Raw genomic sequence first — 26,721 nt, 5'->3', positions numbered from 1 at the left:
GCCAGAGTTGCTGCCTGACCCGCTGAGTTACTCCAGCACTGGCTTTTCTGGTAAACCAGCATCTACAGTTCCTTCTGTCTGTCATTATTTTGTGACAGGTATGCATCCAATCACTGCCTAGCTCATGGCTAACAGCAGGGAATACATTAGAACATGTATGTTGTCCATACTTGGAACATGGAACAGTTCAGCACAGGAACAGGCCCTTGGCCCACAATGTCAGTGCTGAACATAATGCCAAGATAAACTAATCAGGTCATGGATGCATACAGCACGGAAACAGGCCCTTCAGCCCAACTTACCCATGCCGACCAAGATGCCCCATCTACACTAGTCCCACCTGCCCGTGTTTGGTCCACATATCTCTAAACCTTTCCTATCCATGAAAGTCCAAATGCCTTTTAAATGCTGTTATAGTACCTGCCTCAAATACCCACTCTGGCAGCTCGTTCAATATACATCCACCCTCTGTGAAAGAATTACTCCTTGAGCTCGTATTAAATTGTTGCTTTCTCACCTAAACTTGTCCTCTGGTTCTTGATTCCCCTACTCGGGGTAAAACCCTATCTATTCCCCTCAAGATCTTATACACCTCTGTGAGATCACCCCTAATCCTCCATGAGATCTACATCACCATTCTCTCTGAAAAGGGGTCCCGAGCCAAAACCTCACCTTCATTCCCTCATTGGGATGCTGCCTGACCTGTTGAGGTTAGCCATGTGTTGTGTTCAGGATTCCAGCATCCTGTAGTTCCTTTTGGATCCATCACCATTCTGTCCCAGGCTGACAACCCTAACACTGAGACCGTGTTTACATTTAATTGTCTCCCGTGCGGAGGGGATTCATGTGCAGGGAGGAACTGCAGATACTGGCTTACACCCAGGATAGACACAAACATGCCGGAGTAACTCAGCGGGTCAGGCAGCATTTCTGGAGAGAAGGAATGGGTGACGTTTTGGGTCGAGACGCTTCTTCAGACTGAGAGTCAGGGGAGAGGGAAACTAGAGATATGGAAGGGTAAGGTGTGAAAACGGCAGATGATCAAGGAAATGTTGAATATTTAAAATGGTTAGCAACTGTCAGGTCAAGTAGACCTACACTCCTTCCTCTAGCTTCACAATTTGCGACTCCTTAATCCTTTTGTCTCGCACCTTTTGTCTTTTCAACTCTGCCCTTTGTCCATCCATCTGCCTCTGAAAAACCGCACCCACCTGTATCATAGAATCATAGAGTGATACAGTGTGGAAACAGGCCCTTCAGCCCAACTTGCCCACACTGGCTAACAATGTCTCAGCTACATTAGTCCCACTTGCCTGCGCTTGGTCCATATCCCTCCAAACCTGTCCTATCCATGTACCCATCTAACTGTTTCTTAAACAACGGGATAGTTCCTTGTGTGAAAAGGTTACCCCTCGGATTATTTTCCCATTCACCTTGAACCTATGTCCTCTGCTCATCGTTTCTCCTACTATGGGCAAGAGACTCTGTGCATCTACCCGATCTATTCCTCTCATGATTTTGTACACAGATAGGTAATAGGTATTAACCTATCAGTTGTCAGGCTTTGTCCTGCACCTCTTCTCTTCCAACTTTCATGTACATAGCTTTCTGATAGATCAGTCATAATAGAATGGCAGAGTAGAATCGATGCGCTGAATGGGCTAATTCTGCTCCTATGACTGATGGGCTCATGAAGGGTCCCGACCCAATACGTCACCTATCCATGTTCTCCAGGGATACTTGACCCGTTGAGTTACTCCAGCACTTTTTTAGATTAGTTTATAGATACAGGACGGAAACAGGCCCTTCGGCCCATGGATTCCTCACTGACCAGTGATCCCCGCACATTAACAATATCCTACACACACTAGGGACAATTTTACATTGATTCATTTACACCGAGCCAATTAACCTACGTCTTTGGAGTGGTAGGAAACCGAGGATCTCATAGAAAACCCACGCAGGTCACGGGAGGAACTTGGTGTACAAACTGGGTATAGACAAGCACCCATGGTGGGGATCGAACCCGAGTCTCTGGTGCTGTAAGGCAGGAGCTCTACTGCTGCGCCCTTTGTGTCTTTTGTTTTTGTAAGCCAGCATCTGCAATTCCTTGTTTCGTCATTCTGGTTTACACCCAACTGGTTCAAGTTTAAGAAGGAACTGCAGATGCTGGAAAATCAAAGGTAGACAAAAGTGCTGGAGAAACTCAGCGGGCGAGGCAGCATCTATGGAGCGAAGGAAATAGGCAACGTTTCGGGCCAATATCCTTCTTCAGTAAAATGGCATGATGGACACAGATGAGCTTGCTGTATCGACTAAACTGTGAGTTTATTCCTGCTGTTAGTGATGACTGCAGGTGACAATCCAGCTGCTTATTCATGTTGATAGACTTCCACATCTCTAGACTTGGCAGAGGTTTCCCGTGCTGGTGAAGGGCTGTAAATCACGTTCACTATTTAGTCTGATGTCACCCTAGCTTACGAACAGTGACACTGGTAGAGTTTAACAAACCAGCTTTAGCTTGTTTTCCCTCTCAGTTACTTTAAGAGGAGTTTCAATGATTCAGGAGTTAGGAATGAAATAATTTCCAGATAAAGTTAGTACCTGTTAGAGGATATAAAGCATTTTATTATAGTTTGAAAAATTGCAATGATCTCTTTTCCCACAAACCATACTTTGCATGCCCACTTGTCGAAGTGATATGCATCACGCTTTTATCATTGTCGTTAGTGAACAGAACAAGCTCTTCCCTTTAGATGATGTAGAGCCATAGAGAATGGGAACACACCCTTCAGCCCAACTTGTCCGTGCCAACCAAGTTGCCTCATTAAACTTGTCTCGTTTGCCTATATTTGGCCCATATCCCTCTAATCCTTTCGCATCCATGAACTTGTTCAGTTCTTTAGGTTAGGATTAGGTTTATTGTTGTCACGTGTACTGAGGTACAGTGAAAAGGTTTGTTTTGCATGCCATCCATTCAGATCAATTCGTACTATACATACATTAATTCGTCAACCTCAAGCTCAATAGCTAGAGCAAAGATACAGAGTGCAGAATATGATCCTCAGCATTGTAGAGCATCCATTCCAGACAAAGCCCAATGTCCGCAATGGGGCAGTGGTGAATTGGACTACCCAAGCTTATGGAAGGACGGTTCAGAAGCTTGATAACAGAGGGGAAGAAGCTGTTCCTGACTCTGGTGGCTTTCAAGCTTCTGTAGCGTCTGCTGGATGGGAGCAGTGAGAAGCAAGAATGACCGGGCTGGGACAAGTCTTTGATTATGTTGGCTGTTTATCCAAGGCAGCGTGAAGTGTAGATTGCCTCCATGGTGAGAAGTCTGGTCTGGGTGCTGGATATCTGCAACTCCCTGCAATTCCTTGCGATCTTGGGAAGAACTGTTCCCAAACCAAGCATGGGATTGAGGTGAATCGGACAGTATCCTAGCCTATGGAAGGACTGCTCAAAAGCCTGACAACAGAGGGCAAGAAGTTATTCTGAAGTCTTGTTCGTGCTTTTAAGCTTCTGTATCTCAGCTACTTCATATACACAGCTGTGTTATTTGCTTCCATTTTCCCACACATGACTCAATTTGTGAGTGTTTTGTATTGCTTCTACAGTGCATGTTATGTAGGCTGTAGATTAAAATCGTGTATCGTTGATCTAATTTAAGCATTGTCGAATAAATCTCGTGTCAGTACAAATATTGATAAACTAGTGGATTGGGATATGTCTGAAAAGCAATTGAAATGTCGTGTTTATACCTGTGAATACAAATTCGACAGATCTCCCACTGAGGTGGCTGCTAGAGATTTTCACGAGAAATTCTGGAAACTCAGTTGAAATTTTTTCACGGCAAAAACAAGCTCACAAGCATTAACAAGAATGGGTCGACTGGGCTTGTATTCACTGGAATTTAGAAGGATGAGATTGGATCTTATAGAAAGATATGAAATTGTTAAGGGATTTGACAGGTTAGATGCAGGAAAAATGTTCCCGATATTGGGGGAGTCCTGAACCAGGGGTCACATTTTAAGAATAAGTAGGTACACAAAAGTGCTGGAGAAACTCAGCGGGTGCAGCAGCATCTAGGAGCGAAGGAAATAGGCAACGTTTCGGGCCGAAACCCTTCTTCAGACTGATGGGGGGGACTAAGTAGGCCATTTAGGACTGAGTAATAAGATTAAGAATAAGTAGGCCATTTAGGACTAAGATGAGGAAAAACTTTTTACCCAAAGAGTTGTGAATCCATGGAATTCTCTGCCACAGATGGCAGTGGAGGCCAATTCACTGGATGTATTCAAGGGAGAGTTGGATATAGCTCTTAGGGCTAATGGAATCGTGGGATATGGGGAGAAAGCAGGAACAGGGTACAGATTTTGGATGAACAGCCATGATCATATCAAATGACGGTGCTGGCTCGAAGGGCTGAATGGCCGACTCCTGCACCTATTGTCTATGTTTCATTGTTTCTAAATGTCGTGCAGGTGTTTGCTGGAGACGTAAGGAACTGCAGATGCTGGGATCTTGAACAAAACTGAAAGTGCTGGAGGCACTCAGTGGGTCAGGTGGCATCTGTGGAGGGAATGGGTAGACTGTGTTTCGGGTCAGGACCCTTCTTTGGACTGATGGGTTTTGCTTGGTTTCATTGGTTACCAAGCTCTTTGGACACCTCATAAGTAACACACTTGGTGGTGAACCTGTCTGCCGTCCACTGAGGTAGAACTGGAATGGGGCAAATGCCAAAATATCCACTGCCTCCTCCTCTGGTTCTTTGTAAAAATTGGTAAATCAGATTTAAAATCAGTTCCTGTGCAAAGGATGATTTAACTCTTGTTCCCTCTTTGTACAGCTCTTACAGAGGTGTATAAAACCATAAGAGGAATAGATCGTGTAGATGCACAGAGTCTCAAGTCAAGTCAAGTCAAGTTTATTTGTCACATACACATACGCGATGTGCAGTGAAATGAAAGTGGCAATGCTCGCGGACTTTTGTGCAAAAGACAAACAACCAAACAACCAAACAAACTATAAACACAATCATAACACACATATTCTTTTACATAATAAATAATGGAAGGAAAAACGTTCAGTAGAGTTAGTCCCTGGTGAGATAGGCGTTTACAGTCCGAATGGCCTCTGGGAAGAAACTCCTTCTCAACCTCTCCGTTCTCACCGCATGGCAACGGAGGCGTTTGCCTGACCGTAGCAGCTGGAACAGTCCGTTGTAGGGGTGGAAGGGGTCTCTCATGATATTGTTGGCTCTGGAGTTGCACCTCCTGATGTATAGTTCCTGCAGGGGGGCGAGTGAAGTTCCCATAGTGCGTTCGGCCGAACGCATTACTCTCTGCAGAGCCTTCTTGTCCTTGGCAGAGCAATTCCCAAACCAGATGGTAACGTTCCCGGACAAGATGCTTTCCACCGCCGCTGTGTAGAAGCACTGGAGGATCCTCGGAGACACTCTGAATTTCCTCAATTGCCTGAGGTGGGAAAGGCGCTGCCTTGCCTTACTCACGAGTGCTGAGGCGTGTGATGCCCATGTCATATCCTCGGAGATGTGGACTCCCAGATATTTAAAACGGTTCACCCTATCCACAGGATCCCCATTTATCCTCAATGGAGTGTACGTCCTCGGATGATGTGCCCTCCTAAAGTCCATGATCAGCTCCTTCGTTTTTTTGATGTTCAAGAGGAGGCTGTTATCCTGGCACCAGAGTGCTAGACCAGCCACCTCCTCCCGGTAGGCCTTCTCATCGTTGTCTGAGATCAGGCCCACCACCACAGTGTCATCAGCAAACTTAATTATTGAGTTGGAGCTGAACCTAGCCACACAGTCATGTGTGTACAGGGAGTACAATAGGGGGCTGAGGACGCAACCCTGGGGCGATCCTGTGCTCAGGGTGAGGGACTTCGATGTATTCCCTCCCAGCTTGACTACCTGGGGCCTGGCGGTGAGAAAGTCCAGGACCCAGGCACACAGGGAGGTGTTGAGCCCCAATTCCATTAGCTTCCCGGCCAGTCTGGTGGGGACTATCGTGTTGAAGGCTGAACTGTAGTCTATGAACAGCATCCTCACGTAGCCCCCCTTCTGGCTGTCCAGATGGGAGAGAGCGGTGTGCAAGACCTGGGAGACCGCATCGTCCGTGGATCTGTTCGGACGGTATGCGAACTGCAACGGGTCCATGTTCCGAGGGAGGAAGGCGCAGATGTGTTTCTTCACCAGCCTCTCAAAGCATTTCATGAATGACCTACTCTTGCCCAGAGTAGGTGAATCGAGGACCAGAGGACATAGGTTTAAGGTGAAGGGGGACATTTTTTTAATAGGAATCTGAGTGGTAACCTTTTGGTGTATGGAACAAGCTGCCAGAGGAGGTAGTTGAGGCAGGGACTATCCCAACCTTTAAGAACCAGTTGTTCAAGAAGGAACTGCAGATTCTGGAGAATCGAAGGTAGACAAAATTGCTGGAGAAACTCAGCGGGTGCGGCAGCATCTATGGAGCGAAGGAAATAGGCAACGTTTCGGGCCGAAACGTTGCCTATTTCCTTCGCTCCATAGATGCTGCCGCACCCACTGAGTTTCTCCAGCAATTTTGTCTACCTTTAAGAACCAGTTACTCAGGTACATGGATAGGACAGGTTTGGAGGGATATGGACCAAACGCAGGCATGCGGGACTAGTGTAGCTGGGACATGTTAGCCGGTGATGGCAAGTTGGGCCGAAGGGCCCGTTTCCATGCTGTATTACTCTTTGTCTCAGTTGGCCCTCAGAGCACAAGTAAGTGCGCCACCGATCTATCTACAGCGCTGGGTATTTATAGCTAATCGTGAGAGATTTCATTCTTCTTCTTTAAAGCCTACTGTTAACGCTAGTGTTGACAGCTTAAATGATGGCTTAATCAGAGTTGAGATCAAAGCATGGCTCCTATCCAGCGGGTGTCAATGAAAGACCTAATTCTATAAGTGCTCCATGCAAGCAATCATTCATCCAGAGTTATAAAAATGACTGTGGACTGTAGTAGCCGAACGCTAATTTTACTTTTAAATAGCGAGTAGTTAGAGTGAATGCACAAAGTCTTTTATTCAGGGTAGGGGATCAAAAACCAGAGGATATACTTTTAAGGTGAGAGGGGAAAGGTTTAGGATTATTATTGTCACGTGTACTGAGGTACAGTGAAAAGCTTTGTTTTGCATGCTATGAAAAGCAGATCAGGTAACACATCATACATAAATACAATCAAGTATTTACAACATCTAAAAGAACCAGAGTGAGGTCCAGCACAAATTGGAAGAGCAGCACCTCATATTTCGCTTGGGTAGTTTACACCCCAGCGGTATGAACATTGACTTCTCCAATTTCAGGTAGTCTTTGCTTTCTCCCTCCTTCCCCTCCCCTTCCCAGCTCTCCCACAAGCCTACTGTCTCCGCCTCTTCCTTTCCTTTTCCCGCCCCCCCCCCCCCCCTGACATTAGTCTGAAGAAGGGTCTCGACCCGAAACGTCGCCTATTCGTTCACTCCATAGATGCTGCCTCACCAGCTGAGTTTCTCCAGCATTTTTGTCTACCTTCGATTTTTCCAGCATCTGCAGTTCTTTCTTAAACAATTGGTCAGGTACATGGTCAGAAAGGATAAGAGGGATATGGGCCGAATGCAGGTAGATGGGACTAGCTTAGATGGGGCATATGGGTCAGCATGGGCAAGTTGGGCTGAATGGCCTGTTTCTGTGCCATATGACTCTGCCACTCTATGAGTCGAAGTCAAAATCAAGTACATTGGATAGAGCAAAGGGGAAGAATCAGAATATAGCTCTCAGCATGTGTATGTTCTCCTAATAGATTTAATAGGAATCTCAGTGCGGTGGATATATGGAACAAACTGCCAGAGGAAGTAGTTGAGGCAGGAACAATAATAGCATTTAAAACAATTGGATGGGTACGTTGCAGAAAAGGTGTAAAGAGATATGGGCCAAACACGGGCAGGTGGGACTAGCGTAGATGGGGCATCTTTGTCAGCATGGACAAGTTGGACCAAAGGATCTCTTTCTGTGCTGTATGATTCTCGGACTAAGTTCTTAATACCGGCATGGTGGCGCAGCAGACTGCACTTGCAGCGCCGGAGACCCGGGCTCGATCCCGACTACGGGTGCTGTCTGTACGGAGTTTGTACCTTTTCCCCATGACCTGCGTGGGTTTTCTCCAAGATCTTTGGTTTCTCCCACACTCCAAAGACGTACAGGTATGTAGGTAAATTAGGTTGGTATAAGTGTGAATTGTCCCGAGTGTGTGTAGGATAGTGTTAATGTGCAGGGATCGCTGGTCAGTGTGGAATTGTTGGGCCTAAGGGCCTGTTTTCACGCTGTATGTCTAAACTAAACTAAACTAAATCTGATTAGAAATCCATCTGACATGTCCTGAAAAATGGAATGGTTCAGTTTCAGATTCAGATTCAGATTCAACTTTATTGGCATTGTACAGTACAGTACAGAGACAACGAAATGCAGTTGAGTTTAGGATGTGCTTCACAATTGAATTAACTTTAAGGTGTGATAATCTCATTTATTGAACTGTGTGTGACTGTTCAACCTTGCATATGGCTCTCAGCTGTACAATGCAACTAATGGACAATTTCACAGGCACTTTGCTCAGGTTACAGATGAGAACAAACAGCTTCCACAGTGTTTGGGCAGGATGTGTTGATGGGCCACATCAGTGTAAGGTCAGGGGCATAGTGTGTGAGGACAATGTGCCACAGATGAGTGTGTCTTTCAGACCCTCATTGGTTAAACTAAGAAATTCAGACAAAGATTCAATGCTGAGGTTGCTAAGGATAAAATAGACGATGAGTTAACCTGAGATGTACAAGCCCTGAATTTGAAAAGCAATTTATGCTGGTAGGAAAATAGAACTTCAGCAAGAGCAAAATTAAACAATCTTCATCAGTTCATGTTCATAAATCATAGGAATAGAACCATTTAGGCCACGCTGCCATTCAATCATGGCTGATATATCTTTCCCTCTCAACCCCATAAATAAATCCCAAGAGCCTGATGAGATGTATCCAGAACAACAGAAAGGTATTGGTATGCATATCGTTCCTTGCCGCTGGTGTCTACAAGAATCATTATCTTATAAGCTGTTTACTGACCGCCTGATTTAACTAATACATTTTATTTTTAATAATCTTTTTGTAATCAAAATTAAACAAAAATTGGAAATCTAGCTTTTAACTTTTTAGAAATGACAGCACGCCATACCAAGGAGATGTGCAGGGTATGTTATTTTTTCACACAGAGGATGGTGGGTGCCTGGAACATGCTGCAAGGGGTGGTGGAGGAGACAGATACATTAGTGGCGTTTAAAGTTCCCATAGTGTGTTCCCATAGTGTGTTCCCATAGTGTTCCCATAGTGTTCCTGTAGTGTGTTCGGCGGAACGCACTACTCTCTGCAGAGCCTTCCTGTCCTGGGCAGAGCTGTTCTCAAACCAGGTTGAGATGTTGCCGGACAAGATGCTTTCTACAGCCGCTGAATAGAATCACTGAAGGATCCTCAGAAAGACTCTGAATTTCCTCAGCTGCCTGAGGTGGTAAAGGCGCTGCCTTGCCTTACTCACCAGTGAGGCAGTGTGTGATGTCCACGTCAGATCCTCTGTGATGTTGACTCCCAGGTATTTAAAGCAGCTCACCCTATCCACAGTAGCCCCATTTATCCCCACTGGCATGTACATCCTCGGATGTTGTGCCCTCCTAAAGTCCACAATCAGCTCCTTAGTTTTAGTGACATTCAAGACGAGGCTGTTGTCCTGACACCAGAGTGCCAGGTTAGCCACCTCCTCCAGGTAGGCCTTCTCATCGTTATCGGAGATCAGGCCCACCACCACTGTGCCATCAGCAAACTTGATGAGGGAGTTGGAGCTGAACCTGGCCACATAGCCATGTGTGTACAGGGAGTACAGTAGGGGACTAAGGACGCAACCCTGGGGGGATCCTGTGTTCAGGGTGAGGGAGTTGGAGGTATGTCTCCCAATCTTGACCACCTGGGGCCTGGCGATGAGAAAGTCCAGGACCCAGGCACACTGTTCAGCCCTGTTCGAACAGTGTTCCTGTTCAGCACTGTTGTATATTCTTACCATGCAAATAACGCACACAAGCCATGCGTGCATTTGTTGCTCCATGGAAAATAATTGTCTGATTACTCACTCCAGACTTTTATTTTATATTGATTCATGGTCCTGTCTCTTCAAAGTGATTTACCTTTATTGTGCTAACTGTAAAAATAAAAAAACATTCTTAGGGGTAGGTGGGGAAAAAAATCTGCCTGTCAATTTTATCTGTGAGGCTTTCTGTTAAAATCATGATCGATTGTGAAAGTCCGTCCCATATTTGATTAAGATATTATGATATTGTCTTGGGACTGTGACTCAGCCACAGTGAAAAAAACGTCTTTTCTCATCTGGCCTCCCAGCCATGAGATTCAATTTGCTTGGGTGAAGTTGTTGCATCTCATACAATCCTCCAGTGAAAAGATGGGGTCCTTTATGTCATTGGTAATTAACCATCCTGCCATTCTACAGTGTAACGCTGGGACAAAGCGCCAGGATTACAATTTACACCTGGTACAAATATTTTTTCAGCATTGCAGATTTCTGCTCCTTTGCATTTAGACTCTACTGTAGAGATATGGCGCAGAAACAGGCCCTTTGACCCACCAGGTGGCACGCGATACTCCAACTATCCTACATCGCAGAGACAATTTACAATTTTTTTTACCCAAGCCAATTAAACCTACGTCCTCCAAATCTGCACATCTTTGGAGTGTGGGAGGAAACCGGAGCACCAGGTGAAAACCCACGCAGTCACAGGGAGAACATACGAACACTGTACAGACAACACCCGTAGTCAGGATCGAACCCAGGTCTCTGGCGCTGTAAGGCACCAACTCTACTGCTGTGCCACCATGCCACATACTTCATTGGTGCAATATCTCTGTGATTTTGCATGCTATTAAGTGTTATATGTCAAAGATTTTGATGGCTGCTCATCAATATTGCATTTGCAGAAAATGTGATCACATTTACCACACAAGGCTGGAATTTGTGAACGTGCCCTGCCTTAATGAGATCACAGAACTGTCAAAGACTGTGAATGCCAGTGGCTTTTGGAAAACCTGAAGCATTGCGAATAATTCATTAAACATTTTAAGAAGTAACCAGAGGTAATAATAATTTTAAAATGACACTAGCAAGTACATGGTGACCTGCGTCAATGAATACATTCCAGCAGAACTTACATTCTCGATAATAGAAACATAGAAAATAGGTGCAGGAGTAGGCCATTCGGCCATGGCTGATCATCGAAAATCTGTACACCGTTCCGGCTTTTTCCCTATATCCCTTGATTCCGTTAGCCCTGATAGCTAAATCTAACTCTCTCTTGAAAACATCCAGTGAATTGGCCTCCACTGCCTTCTGTGGCAGATAATTCCACAGATTCACAAGTCTCTGTGTGAAAAAGTTTTTCCTCATCTCAGTCCTAAATGGGCTACCCCTTATTCTTAAACTGTGGCCCCTGGTTCTGGACTCTCCCAACATGGGGAACATTTTTCCTGCATCTAGCCTGTCCAATCCCTTAAGAATTTTATATGTTTCTATAAGAGTGGTGTCCGACGGGCCGCGGCTGTGGACTGGGAACCTAGTCACATAACAATGAAATATTCCATGAAGTATTCGATTCCATTCCAGAAACCCTCTCATCCTTCTAAATTCCAGTGAATATAAGCCCAGTCGATCTATTGTTCCATCATATGTCAGTCCCTCCATCCCAGGAATTAAGTAAAGTGCTTCGAAGGGTTGGTTATGGCACAAATCATTTCCTGCCTCACAAATGGCCTGGATCCTCTTTAATTGTCTATTGCCACACTTTCACTATTACCGAATAATGAAAGGCTTGGATAGAGTGAATGCGGAGAGAATGTTCCAACTAGTGGAAGAGTCTAAGACCAGAGGTCACAGCCTCAAGATAAAAGGACGTACCTTTAGAAAGGAGATGAGGAGGAATTTCTTTAGTCAGAGGGTGGTGAATCTGTGTAATTCATTGCCACAGACAGCTGTGGAGGCCAAGTCAATGGATATTTTTAAGACGGGGATTAACAGATTCTTGATTAGTACGGTGTCAAAGATTGTGGGGAGAAGGCAGGTGAATGGGGTTGAAAGGGAAACATAGATCAGCCATGATTGAATGGCGGAGTAGACTTGATAATAATAATAATAATGGATGGGATTTATAATACTCAAGGCGCTTTACATCGCATTATTCATTCACTCCTCAGTCACACTCGGTGGTGGTGAGCTACTTCTGTAGCCACAGCTGCCCTGGGGCAGACTGACAGAAGCGTGGCTGCCAATCTGCGCCTACGGCCCCTCCGACCACCACCAATCACTCACACTCATTCACACACATTCACACACAGGCAAAGGTGGGTGAAGTGTCTTGCCCAAGGACACAACGACAGTATGCACTCCAATGATGGCCTGAATGGCCTAATTCTGCTCCTTGAACTTAAGAGATGTCATCAAGAAGGCACACCAGCATCTCTACTGTTAGCCATTTAATGAGGTTCAGAATGCCACTGAATTCTTTAACAAACTTCTACAGATACAATGTAGAAAGTATCCTGACTGGTTGCATCATGGCCGGCTATGACAATTCCAATGCGCAGGAACGCAAGAAACAGAGGAGAGAGATGGGCTCAGCCCGGTCCATCACGGCCACACCACTCTCCACAATCGGTAACATCTACACCAGGCGCTGCCTCGAGAAGGCGACATCTATCATCAAGGATCCCCACCATCCGGGCCCTGCCCTCTTTCTCGTTGCTACCATCGGGCAGGAGGCACAGAAGCCTGAAGACCCACATCACCCGGTTGAAGAACAACTACTTTCCAACAACTGTAGGTTCCTGAACATAAGACATTGAACCTAAGATCTGCACAACCCTAATCGTAACTTGACAATGGAACTCTACGGGCCAACTCCTGCACCACCATGGATTTGTGGTCTTGATGAATTTTACACTGGTGTGTCATTTTTACAATCTTTTCACTGTCTTGTATAATGGATATTCTCTGCTTCGTGTGTTGCCTTTGACGCTGCTGCATGCAAGATTGTCTTTGTGCCTCTACCACAGTCTGGTACCTCAGCACACTCAGCGGCTGCTCCAGACTTTCCAAGCCGCTGAGGAGTGTTCACCCGATGCCGGAGTTCCATCTTCCCGGCAAGCGAGCCTAAAAACATCGGACTGGCTGCGGAGGCCACAAATAGGCCCCGACCTAGGGTGATCACAGAGGAAGAGGATTGAAACTTTCTGATGCCTTTCCCCACAGTGGAAAATGTTGATTCAGTTGTGGGGGGACGTTCATGTTGAATTCTATAATGTGTTGTGTCATTTTTCTTTTAAAAAATGTTTCTATGGATGTACGGAAACTTTATTATTTTTTCTATGTAAAACACTTTGGTTTCAACGCGAGTTGATTTAAACGTGCTATATTAATACAATGTACTTACTTACTTACTTACACACTGGTGCAAGTGACACTAAACTTGACTTGACTTGACCTGACAAGAATAAGCAAGCTCCAGCCTTCAATTAGTTTTGATGTGACAGTACCCGTGGCAGATTTTGAGAAGATAATAAACATTGAGTGTGGGGGAAATGTACGCGTAGACCATTCTGTGCGACGGGCGCCATTTTAACTCTTTTATGCTGGTATTGCCCTGTAGGTGGATGGCGTGCTGTGTTTGGCTGACCTGTTGACGGATGAATCCCACCCTGAAGCCACGCGGGCAGAAGCTGCAGCAGTGGTCTCACAGATCACATCTCCACATCACGCCTTCACCCAACATCTCAGCAGCTTCCTGGAAAACATGGAGGACATAGTAACCGCACTTATCAGTGAGTATCGTTCCAGCGGGCTTGGTCAATGGGAAGCTAGTCTCAGAGTTTAGAGGTATAGTGTAGAAACAGACCTTTGGATTCCGCGCCAATCAGGAAACCCTTCTGCTAATTCTATCCTACACGCTAGGGATAACTTATAACGGATGTCAATTAACTTACAAACCCGCACGTCTTTGGAATGTGGGAGGAAACTGGAGCACCCAGAGGAAATGTACGCAGGTCATAGAGAGAACATACAAAATCCACACAGATAACACCGTAGTCAGGATCGAACCATGTGTCTTCTGGTGCTGTAAGGCAGCAACTCTACCGCTGCACCACCGTGCTGCACTACAGCTGCAATGTTATCTCTTTGTGTTCTTCAAGTGATCCAGTTCCACAAGTTGATTTCCCTGAGACACACACTTTGCACTGTTGACTGGAGCAGCAGGTGCTGTTTGGGTGGTGGTCACTTGATGCCCCTGCTTAACCTAACATGAGTCCTCCTTGCCACGTGTAAAGGGAGGGTGGAGATGACACCTCTGTCAGGGTGAGATAGGACCGGTCATTAAGAACCCGATCAGAATCGTTACCTGGGGAAATTGATGGTGCCTAGGTCGATGTCAAGGAGATCATGAGAGGCACGTTGCTCGGAGACCGGTCCATGGTTTAGTTCACGGTGAAGAATGGGGCCTCTGTCAGCGATTAGGACTTTTTGTCAAATAGGATTACAGGAGAAGGGTACATTTAGTGCACGATAAAGTCCGTAATTCACAACCATCATATTTCAAGCATTTCAGAATATTTACAGAATTGTAACCATGACAATGAGCTGCATGGATCAGTTTTGTTTAGTTAATTGTCACCTGTACCGAGGTACAGTCAAAGCTTTTAGTGGCACGCTAACCAGTCAGTGGAAAGGTTATACATGAATATAATTAAGCCGTGCACAGTGTACAGATAAAGGAGAAAGGGAATAATGTTTAGTGCAAGATAAAGCCCAGTAAAGTCTGATAAATATAGTCCGAGGGTCTCCAATGAGGTGGATGGTATCTCTGGACTGCTCTCCAGTTGTTGTTCGCCTGGTTCAGTTTCCTGACACTTTAACTAACAATTAAAGCCATCATGGTATGTGTGCAAACATGGTGACATTTGACACCACACACACTCACGGAGCGACATACATCCATTGTCAATGGCATTTCACCAGTAATGCAGAATTTAAAGAAAGTGGACACATTTAAAAATAGTACAGTCTTATTTAGATTTGGGGGCATTACTCTAAGTGGTAAAAGGTGTGTTAATGAGTTGGTCCACCCCCTGCTAAGTGTGTCCATGTCCCTCGAGGGATATCTGAAGCAAAATATTTATCTCTCCTTTGATAGATACCTATTCGTCACCTTGAGAAGCCTTACTGCACTGTTCAACCACTGCTATGCTCATTGAGGACGTTTGACAGAGTGCCCTGCTCTTTGTAGAAATATAAATACCTTGGCAGCCATTGACAGCCCTGCAGAATGTGAAAGCAAGCCAGCTATTGGGAGAAAAATCCCATCCTCGGTTATTAATGCTGAACATCTTTAGTTTAGAGATATAGGGTGGAAACAGGCCCTTCGGCCCACTGAGTCCGCACTGACCAGCAATCCCACACATTAAAGGGCCTGTCCCACTTTCACGACCTAATTCACGACCTCTGCCGAGTTTGCCCTTGACTCATACTCGCAGCATGGTCGTCACGAGGTCTTAGGAGGTCGTAGGTAGGTCGTAGCAGGCCGTGATGTTAGTCGTAGGTACTCGTGGCATCAAGTAGGTCGGGGCGTTTTTCTAGCATGTTGAAAAATGTCCACGAGTAAAAAAGATCTTGAATTAGGTCGTAAAAGTGGGACAGGCCCTTAACACTATCCTACACATACTCGGGAAATCTACATTTACACCAAGCCAATTAACCTACGTCTTTGGAGTGTGGGAGGAAACCGAAGATCTCGGAGAAAACCCACGCAGGTCACAGGGTGAACGTAAAACTCCGTACAGTCAGCACCTGTAGCGAGGATTGAACCTGGGTCTCTGGCGCTGTGAGGCAGTAGCTCTACCTCTACGCCACTGTGCCACCCTTTGTGTGGGATAGGGAACCAGATTATACACAAAGGACTAAAAACAAGCTAATGTGATGGAGACACAAAGAACTGCAGATGCTGGTTTACAAGAAAAGAAACAAAGTGCTGGAGTAACTCAACGGGCCAGGCACCAGTTGTGGAGAACATGGATAGACAATCTTTTGGGTTGGGACCCTTCTTCAGATATCCCTCAGACCTAGTCAGGTCTCCTATCCATGTTCTCCAGAGATGTATAGAAAGGAACTGCAGATGCTGGTTTATACCGAAGGTAAACACAAAGTGCTGGAGTAACTCAGTGGGCCAGGCAGCATCTCTGGAGAACAAGGATGGGTGACATATTGGGTTGGGACCCTTCTTCAGATGTCTTTCTTTTCCAGAGATGTGCCTGACCCGCTGAGTTACTCCGGCACTCTGTGTATTTTTCACTACTTACACGTGCCCAGTTTGGGGTCCCAGGTGTGGACCAGGATGCTGAACTCCAGGTGTTAGTTGAGACCGATTGCTTTGGTCATCAAGGCAGCAGCTGACTGAGTGAGGCATCAAGGTTACCTAACAAAACCAAAGTGAAACGCTGCTTGTCCATTCCCTCCACAGACGCTGCCTGACCCGCTGAGTTCCTCCAGCACTTTGTGTTTTTGCTGAGGACCAGGGTAGTTGGTGTTCTAGCTCTGGGTAGGAGGAGAGGGATGGCAGCAGAGGCAGAAGATCTAGGTGAGATGAGATCAAGGACTCTGTCCACCATGGGAGAGGGCAAAAACCTTGGTTCAATAGACAATAGGTGCAGGAGTAGGCCATTCGACCCTTCGACCCTTCAATGTGATCATGGCTGGTCATCCCCAATCAGTACCCCGTTCCTGCCTTCTCCCCATATCCCCTGACTCCGCTATCTTTAAGAGCCCTATCTAGCTCTCTCTTGAAAGCATCCAGAGGACCGGCCTTCACTGCCCTCTGAGGCAGAGAATTCCACAGAAGATGGCAGGAAGATGGTCAGGAAGATGGCAAACCCTTCAAAGGAACCTGTGCAGCAAAGGCCTGTTTTTTAGCTAATTCACTATTGTGAGAGGATAAGATACATTTCATGCAGAATATTGGCTGTGTACGACTTTAAATATTCTACTGCGTCTAACTCTGCAAACTCTAACAAAGCAAGCACACAACTGGGTCTCTGAGGTTGATTTTGTTTCTGAAGTGCTTTGTTGGTTTAGTTTAGTAGAGGATGTTGCCAGGACTCGAGGGCCGGAGCTATAGGGAGAGGTTGGGCAGGCTAGGACTTTGTTCCTTGGAGCGCAGGAGTCTGAGGGGTGATCTTGTAGAGGTGTCTAAAATCATGAGGGTGAATGCATTGAGTCCTTTACCCAGAGTAGAGGAATCAAGAACCAGAGGACAGAGGTTTAAGGGGGTGAGAGGGGCAACGTTTAATACAAAGCCGAGAGGCAAATCTTTCACTCAGAAGGTGTTGGGTGTATGGAACAAGCTGTCAGAGGAGGTGGTCGAGGCAGGTACCATAACAACATGGAAAGGCACTTGGACAGATACATGGGTAGGAATGGTTTAGGATATGAGCCGAACCCGGGCAGGTGGGACTGGTGTAGATGGGTTGGCATGGACGAGTTGGGCTGAAGGGCCTGTTTCCATGCTCTATGACTTCATAATCCTGCAGTATCTTAAAGATTAAAATAAAATTGTTAAGGGTTTGGACACGCTAGAGGCAGGAAACATGTTCCCGATATTGGGGGAGTCCAGAACCAGGGGCCATAGTTTAAGAATAAGGAGAAAGCCATTTAGAACGGAGACGAGGAAACACTTTTTCTCACAGAGAGTTGTGAGTCTGTGGAATACTCTGCCTCAGAGGGTGGTGGAGGCAGGTCCTCTGGATACTTTCAAGAGAGAGCTAGATAGGGCTCTTACAAATAGCGGAGTCAGGGGATATGGGGAGAAGGCAGGAACGGGGTACTAATTGGGGATGATCAGCCATGATCACATTGAATGGCTATGCTGGCTCGAAGGGCCAAATGGCCTACTCCTGCACCTATTGTCTATTGGCATGATAAAGATGCTGAGATTCAGTGCACCAGCAGCGGATGGGGATGGGGAGGGGGAAGGGGAAGGGGAGGGGGAGAGAGAGAGAGAAGGGGGGGGGGGGAGAGGGGGAAGAGGGGGAGAGGGATAGGGGGCAGAGGGGCAGAGGGGCAGAGGAGGGGAGGAGGAGAGGAGGAGAGGAAGAGTGGAGGAGAGGGGGAGAGGGGGAGAGGGGGAGATCCTACAAAGACAGCAAAGGAGTTAGTTAGCTCAGTAGCTCAGTAGTTTGGCCAGGAACACTGGAGGAAGTTAATACTTGCAGCATCATGAAGCTATATTCTGAACATATGTTTGTTTTTTGGGTTATTTGAACATAGCATATGGCTTTGCATGAGCATAGTTCTAAAGATAATTTCAATTACAAGCATGTCAGTTGAAGGGAGCTGATGAAAGGTACGTTGGCGATAAACAGTAAAGGCTTGTGCAGTTGAGTTGAACGATTAAAGACGTTACTTCTTCACCTGTCATCGTCCTTGGTAAAGCATGCACAGCTGTTGGTGAGATGAGGACATTAGGGGTGGATGTGGAGAGAGAGGCAGATTCAAAGGGGATGGAATAAATAAATTAGGTTTCCAGGGGAGTCTGTTTATATTAGCTTCAAATAAAAATGTTAATGTTATTCTGTACCCAATGGATCGAATCCCTTGTAAGCTGCAAGGGAGGTTCAGCGCTGGAAAGGTCACAAAGCAGAAGGCTCTTTATTGCACATCTTACTGGCAAGCATGAAGATGTAATACTCGGCATTTTGCTTCATCCTTCCAGCTTGCTGATCAGTGCTAATCCAATCTATCTTCACTGCGCAAATCTAGAGAGCCAAGACGTACAGAGCTCAAACAGTGAAAGTAAAACCCTGTCCTGCCCTTAGTTTAGATTGCAACTGATCTACATCCACATCCTAACTTCATCAACGAAACGGATTGTGATCCTTATGCCCTTGTCCCACTTAGGAAACATGAACGGAAACCTCTGGAGACTTTACGCCCCACCCAAGGTTTCCGTGCGGTTGCCGGAGGTTGGGTGATGTATCGGGTCGGGTATCAGAAAAGGAGTCCGACCCAAAACATCATCTGTCCCCCCCTGGTCCAATCCCTCCCCACCTATGTCCAAGAAACCTCACACGCCCTTTGTCTCTTCAATGACTTCCGCTTTCCTCACTCCCTCACTCCCTCACCTTTACTCCGACGCTAAATGCCACCCATTCCTTCTCTCTAGAGACGCTGCCTGTCCTGCTGAACCACTCTAGTATTTTCTGTCTATCCTCGGTGTAAACCAGCATCTACAGTTCCTTCCTACACACATCATCTGTCCATTCCCGCCACGGATGCTGCCTGAACTGCTGTGTTTCTCCAGAATTTTGTTTGATTCAAGATTCCAGTGCCTCAGTTCCTCGTGTCTTCACAATTGACTTCACTTCAATAACTTCCCTGAGACAGAGATCAGCGGATTTCACCCGCCGTTGTGCAGAGTACTATATTACATCTTTCCTGAATGGCTTCCCTCCAATGTTATTGCCTTGTGGTAGAGTTCCCCAACCAGAAGAATCATCATTTTTCTCCAACTACCAGATAAATACCGAAGTTGGATTTTTCTGAATCTTCGACATTTAGAACAATACAAGGTAACTCCATCAGTCCTTTCCCTAGTGTTGGCATGGCTTGTAACACATACAATTATATAGAGGCATACAGCACGGATACAAGCTGAACAGGGCAGCACAGTGGTACAGTGGTAGTGTTGCTGCCTTACAGCGCCAGAGACCCGGGTTCGATCCTGACTGTGGGTGCTGTCTGTATGGAGTTTGTATGTTCTCCCTGTGACTATGTGGGTTTCCTTCTACAGTCCAAAGCCGAGCAGGTTTGTGGGTTAATTGGTTTTAGTAAAATTGTAAACTTCCCCAAGTGTGTAGGATGGTGCTGGTGATCACTGGTCGGCGCAGATTCGGTGGGCCGAAGGGCCTGTTTCCACGTTGTATCTCTAAGCTAAACCAAATTTAAAGTCATGTCCAAGAGTGTTTTATTGTCCCTAGTGTGTAGGACAGTGCTAGTTTACGGGGCGATCACTGGTCGGTGTAGACTCAGTGGACCGAAAGGCCAGTTTCTACGTTGTATCTCTAATCTAAACTGAACTAAATTTAAACTAAAGTCAAGAGTGTTTTATTGTCATATGTCGTAAAATAGAACAATGCAATTCTTACGGGCAACAGTACAACAGATATGTAAACGTAGACCTCTGACAACACCAAAAACAAAAAAATTAGGTATATTTAAAAAAAACATTAATATTGCAAAGACAAAAATAAAGCCCCCCAGTCTATGTCCAATACTACCCGCTTTTGATTCAACACCATAAGGTTCATCTTTAAGATTTCAGTTTCCTGTTTCTCAAGATTTACTAACTATGAGGTGAAGTAAACATTGGTTGAAGCAAGTTGTTGCTTGGGGTAATTTTGAAAGGATGTGCAGCGCGCAGATGTACACTAGGGGGCATGCTTGTGTCGAGAGTTCCACCACACTGTCAGAACACATTAAGACCAGCAGATGCTGTGCGCCAAGCCCGTGGTTTGATGAATATATTTCAAACTCTTTCAAAGAGCAAAAGCCTCCATTCTCGGTCCCTGTTTCATAAAACACAGTGGACTGATTCACACAGTTTGATTTTGAGGATTTTCTGCTAAACGTGCTGCAAAAAAATATATCAGCAGATGTGGCGTCTTTGTGAGTGAGAGGACTACTTGCAGTGGGATCGGTCAGGCCAGATCTCTTTGTGGACATCTGCCAACCCTGGCTGCTGGAAAATCTCTTTCCCCGACCACCTTTTCCTCCTCCTGTGTAAACCGAGAGTGCCTGCTAGATGTTCTGCCTCCTCTTTGGCATTTAAAGAGCGATGCTGGAGTGGGCAAGGCTGGAAAATTGGGCAGGGACACATTACGCCAGCTCCCAGCCTGTCAATGTTTCCATCGTAGCTAGCTACATCCACTCCAATTAAAATGTAATGACAGAGATCTGTAATCCTACCACAGTAACCAAGTGGCGCGTCACACCTTGCACAAGCCACTTCCATCTGAGCACATACAACTCACCCTGGCAAATCAATCCCTGTCCGCTCAGTATTTTACTGCAATTGGAAATGATAATATCCTTTGCTTGCCAACCCTTTCATGCTATTCCAGCTATCAATATCTACCACTTACGACTTTTTTTCCTTCCATTCGATGGGCTGCCTGACTTGTCTTCAACTGAGTAACTCTCAGTATGAATAATCTGTATAGTTGTGCTTGCTTTATCCAGTCAAGGACTGTCCTATCCCTTACTGAGCTTGTTTAAAAGATCTGTTTAAAAAAAAAGCCTCTCTTAAAAGTTCATTCTGAAGAAGGGTCCCGACCCGAAACGTCACCTATCCATAGATAGACACAAAAAGCTGGAGGAACTCAGACAGCATCTCTGGAGAAAAGGAATAGGTGACGTTTCAGGTCAAGACCCTTCTTCAGACTCTTCGTCACTTATCCATGTTCTCCAGAGATGCTGCCTGACTTGCTGAGTTACTCCAGCACTTTGTGTCTTTTTTTGGGTAAACCAGTACCAGCAGTTCCTTGTTCTGGAATATCACTTAAAGGCTCAATTGGCTGGGCCATTTCTAGGCTGTGACACTAATATTAGTGAGTCTCTAGCGGGTTTTCATTTGAACGAGTTGAGTGACGTTAATTTAGAGTACAGGTTGAAACAAGCATCCTACTGCACCCTGTCTGAATGCTGTGACTTTTTAAATAGGAGCTGGGATTAGGCAACATATGCTCATGTTATCAGTTTTGATTAAAATGGATACTGTGACAATCCAGAAGTGTTTAAGTTTCATATGTACCGCAGGCATGTGCCGTAATTACTCAGGGTAGGCAGTCAGTCGGCTTTAAAAAAATCTGAAACCGCGCATGCGCAGATTGTTCTCTCCGTAAATTGTCAGTCGACTTTTATAAAGTCTTCAAAAGCCAAATCTCTTAAAAAAGTACCGTATTTCCTGACTATGAAAATGCACCCCCATTTTAAGTTGCAAAATTTTCAAAGAAGGCTGGTGGGACATAGAATTTCTCACGCTCAAAGAAATTAAAATAAAGAAAGCAATTTGTCCAAGGCTTCCAAATCTCCTTCATTCTGAATTACTGAATGGGTGGGGGGTGGAGGGTGATGGCGGGTGGGGAGATGATGGGAAAAACGGGAGCACGCCGGGACAAGTTGAATCAGTTGTGATCTTATTGAATGATAATACTTGTTCAAGGGACCAATTGTGGGGAAAGTTCCTTTCACAGCGTGTGGAGAGTCTGGTCAGGGGTAAAGTTGCGCGGAGGGCAGGAGCATTGAGAAGGAGGGGGTCGGGGATCATGCCAGTAACTCACTCACTCACCGCTGCCGCGGCGCTCCGGGCGTGGAGCCACCGCATTGTGGCTGGGGAGGGAAGTTGCTCGGGTGGCTGCGAGCGGCTGCTGGGACCGGACAGCGGACGCCACCTCAGCGCCTTCTGCCGGCCCGCTCACCTCTGGCAGTGCTCTCCGTCTGAACATCTCTCACCTGCCGCTTGCCGGCTTCGCTCATGTCAGCCGCTTCCCGCAAATCCTTAAATTCCGACAGCCGAGTAACCTCAATTGGTCCCTTGAGCGCGCTGTCGGAATTTAAGGATTTACGGGAAATGACTGACATGAGTGAGACTGGTGAGCGGCAGGAGAGAGGTTTTCAGACGGAGAGCACTGCCAGAGGTGAGCGGGGACCAGCAGAAGGAGCTGAGGTGGCGGCCGCTCACAGCCACCCGAGCTGTCCGGTCCCGGCGGCCGCTCGCAGCCACCCGAGCTACTTCTCCCCCCGGCCACAATGCGGTGGCTCCGCGCCCGGAGCGTCGCGGCAAGTGAGTTGCTGGCATGATTCCCTACCCCCTCCTTCTCAACGCTCTTGCCCTCCCCGCAACTTTACACCTTGCCAGACTCCCCATACGCTGTGAAAGGAACTCTTCCCTCCCCAGTGGCGCTATCCTTTTACAGCCACTTCCCAGCAGCTGCCAGTAATGAGGGATAGACTTGGCTATCCCTCAGTACAACAACGTCGTTCTTGATGTTGCTGTACTGAGGGATAGCCAAGTCTATCTTTCTTGGCTAACAACATTCCAACTTCGGCTTCCAAGACACATGTAAATTTTCGTGCCTTCTTTTTGGGTAAAAAATAGCGTCTTCATTGCCGAAAAATACAGTATTTAAAAACATATAGCACCAAGAAATCTACTTACCACATTATTTGTACATGAACTCCATTCTTCTCTCTTTGTTTCTTAAGATATTCTTAAGTTAATGGCAATCCATGTTTGAAAACCCCACCAAGTAACTTGTGCTGCGCATGTGCTGTATGCTGCTGTGCATGCGCTGTATGTAGGTATGTTGCAAAGCCTACCTGAAGCGTCTTTGAAAATCTGCCGTTGCGGGTGTGCGCGATTTTGGCGCCGTTTAGAGGGGGCGGGTTTAAAACGCGATTTTCTCTAGGCTGTTCAAATCGAAGATGTTCAGCCTAGTTAATTATTAACGAAAAATCGCTGGAAGACCCCGTCGCAAAAGCTATTATTAGGTTTAAAGGCCTCGTATAATAGTTATAGTAGTTTAAAAATCAATCTCTAAACCCGCGACCGCCAGCAACCGCTGGGTCTCATAAAGCAGACAACTGAAGGTAGGCTGTATATTTTTACATTAAAAAGGGCTTCTAAAGATCCCTTTATACAAAGTTTAATATTGCGAGTAGCTCAATTTGGGCCCATTATATCGCGCAGTATTTTTCTGGGCATTTGGGGCACAAATCTACCGCAATGTGAACGTTCTAAACCAGCGCGTTCCACAGGGACCCACTGGAAAGCGGATTTAAATGGGCATTTATTTACAGCAATTGAACACTGAATTCCTTCCATTTGGCCTATAAATTAATGTAAATGAGATTTAAAAATCATGTTTTATTGTGAATTATTTGTGAATATTATTTGGACATTTAGGCTATTTAAAAATGTTAATCATTTATTAAGAAATGGATAGATGTTTAGATCTAGTAATTGAAGTCTGAAATTAGCTACAATTAGGTAACTAACTAATTATATGCTTTAATTTCAGGTCATCCAAGTAAGATTATTTTATATTTGTTTCAGAATGCTTCAATCTATGATAACTGAAAATTTCATTCAGTTCTCTTAATTTTTAAGAAAGTTATGGGCTTTTGACTGTTCACGATCACAACTTTTTTGTTATGTCCATAGAAAATCAATAGGGAACAAGATGCTCATTTCCGAGTATGAAAATGGCCATAACTTTTTAAATACTTGAGATATGAAAGTGAATTAGGTGTCAAATTAAACTTATTTTTATGCTTTATCTGATGGGATAAATTACAGACTTGATTTTTAAAATCTCAAAATTTTGTAACATTGCTACTGTATGCTGCTGCGCTGTATGCTGCTGCGCATGAGCTGTATGCTGCTGCGCTGTATGCTGCTGTGCATGCGCTGTATGCTGCTGTGCATGCGCTGTATGCTGCTGCACATGCGCTGTATGCTGCTGTGCATGAGCTGTATGCTGCTGCACATGCGCTGTATGCTGCTGTGCATGAGCTGTATGCTGCTGCACATGCGCTGTATGCTGCTGCGCATGAGCTGTATGCTGCTGCGCTGTATGCTGCTGCGCATGAGCTGTATGCTGCTGCACATGCGCTGTATGCTGCTGTGCATGTGCTGTATGCGGCTGTGCATGTGCTGTATGCTGCTGCACATGCGCAGTACTGCAAAGGCAGAATTTCAGCTGCCTTCAGTCCCCTGGAAATTGACGGCTTGAAGCAGCGTCGACGGCACGTGAGCTGCACAAACCTTCGCGTGTTACATGCACTGCGGATGAAAGGCACTGAGAATTATGCCTAACTAAGAGATCGATCTCTTAGGTAGGTATCATTCTCCCGTGCCTTTACTATTTATATATAATAATTACCATTTTATAATTTTAGTCAGGGTTGGCAGTGCCTACCTTGCCCACCCTGACGGCACGTGCCTGGCACCGTTAACAGAACAATGAAATTCCTACTTACAGCAACTGGACAATTGGGCACAGTGGTGGCATCTGGAACTTAATCCAAGCAGGTCTGATGTAATTCACCTTGGGAGTCAAGTTCTGGTAGGACGTAGGGAGTAGATGACTGGCGCTTTGGAATGTTGATGTGCTCACATTGCCAACTTTAGCAATAGAGTAGAAACCACAGAAACATAGACAATAGGTGCTGGAGTAGGCCATTCGGCCCTTCGAACCAGCACCACCAATCAATATGATTATGGCTGAACATCCAGAATCAGTACCCCGTTCCTGCTCTCTCCCCATATCCCTTGATTCCGTTTGCCTTAAGAGCTATATCCAACTCTCTCTTCAATACATCCAGTGAATTACCGTCCACTGCCTTCTGTGGCAGAGAATTCCACAGATTCAAAACTCTCCGGGTGAAAATGTTTTTCCTCATCTCAGTTCTGAACATCAGGAACATTTTTCTTGCATCTAGCTTGTCCAATCGCTCTCATCCTTCTAAATTCCAGTGAATATAAGTCCAGTCGATCCATTCTTTCATCATATGTTAGTCTCGCCATCCCAGGAATTAACCTCGTGAACCTACGCTGCACTCCCTCAATAGCAAGAACGTCCTTCCTCAAATTAGGAGACCAAAACGGCACACAATACTTCAGGTGTGGTCTCGTCTGGGCCCTATACAACTGCAGTAGGACCTTCTTGCTCCGATACTTAAATCTTCTCACTATAAAGGCCAACATGCCATTTGCTTTCTTCACTGCCTGCTGTACCTGCATGCTTACTTTCAGTGACTGATTTACAAGGACACCCAGGTCTTGTTGCACCCCCCTTTTTCTCATCTGACACCATTCAGATAATAATTTGCCTTCTTGTTCTTGCCACCAAAGTGGATAACCTCACATTTATCCCCATTATACTGCATCTGCCCACTCACCCAACCTGTCCAAGTCACCCTGCAGCCTCATAACATCCTCGTCGCAGCTCACACTGCCACCCAACTTTGTGTCATCCGCAAACTTGGAGATGTTACATTTAATTCCTTCGTCTAAATCGTTAATGTACAGTTTATTGGTTGAAGTTTATTGGGGCTAAATTCATTGCCACAGAAGGTTGTGGAGGCCAAGTCAGTGGATATTTTTAAGGCAGAAATAAACTCTTGATTAGTGTGGGTGTCGGGGGTTATGCGGAGAAGGCAGGAGAATGGGTTTAAGAAGGAAAAATAAATCAGCCATGATTGAATGGCAGAGTAGACTTGATGGGCTGAAGGGCCTAATTCTGTTCCTATCAGTTATGAACTTTAGTTAGGAATTGTTTTAATCATGGATCCAAGCAAAAGCAGCTACACATTGAGTAAGAAGTAACTGCAGATGCTGGTTTATACTGAAGATAGAAGAAGACTTGGCCTTCCTCCACTGTCAGAGTGAGGCCACATGCAAATTGGAGGATCAATACCTCATACTTTGCTTGGGCAGCTTACAACCCAGCGACATTAATATTGATTTCTCTAATTTCACACAACTCCTGTATTTCT

At 45.7% G+C, this 26,721-nt stretch overlaps 1 protein-coding gene across 1 annotated transcript in view; it reads left to right on the top strand.

Moving 5' to 3' along the window:
• Positions 1 to 26,721, top strand: part of insc (INSC spindle orientation adaptor protein) — a 216,735-nt gene that overhangs the window by 150,915 nt on the left and 39,099 nt on the right. Inside the window, exon 7 of the mRNA XM_033038498.1 lies at positions 13,769 to 13,940. Within this exon, the coding sequence (XP_032894389.1) occupies positions 13,769 to 13,940 (172 nt within the window). The remainder of the gene's footprint in view (positions 1 to 13,768; positions 13,941 to 26,721) is intronic.

Source organism: Amblyraja radiata, chromosome 20 (assembly GCF_010909765.2).
Source record: "Amblyraja radiata isolate CabotCenter1 chromosome 20, sAmbRad1.1.pri, whole genome shotgun sequence".
Classification (NCBI taxonomy): domain Eukaryota; kingdom Metazoa; phylum Chordata; class Chondrichthyes; order Rajiformes; family Rajidae; genus Amblyraja; species Amblyraja radiata.
The sequence above is the reverse complement of the archived record's forward strand: the minus strand, read 5'-3'. Positions and strand labels throughout refer to the sequence as shown.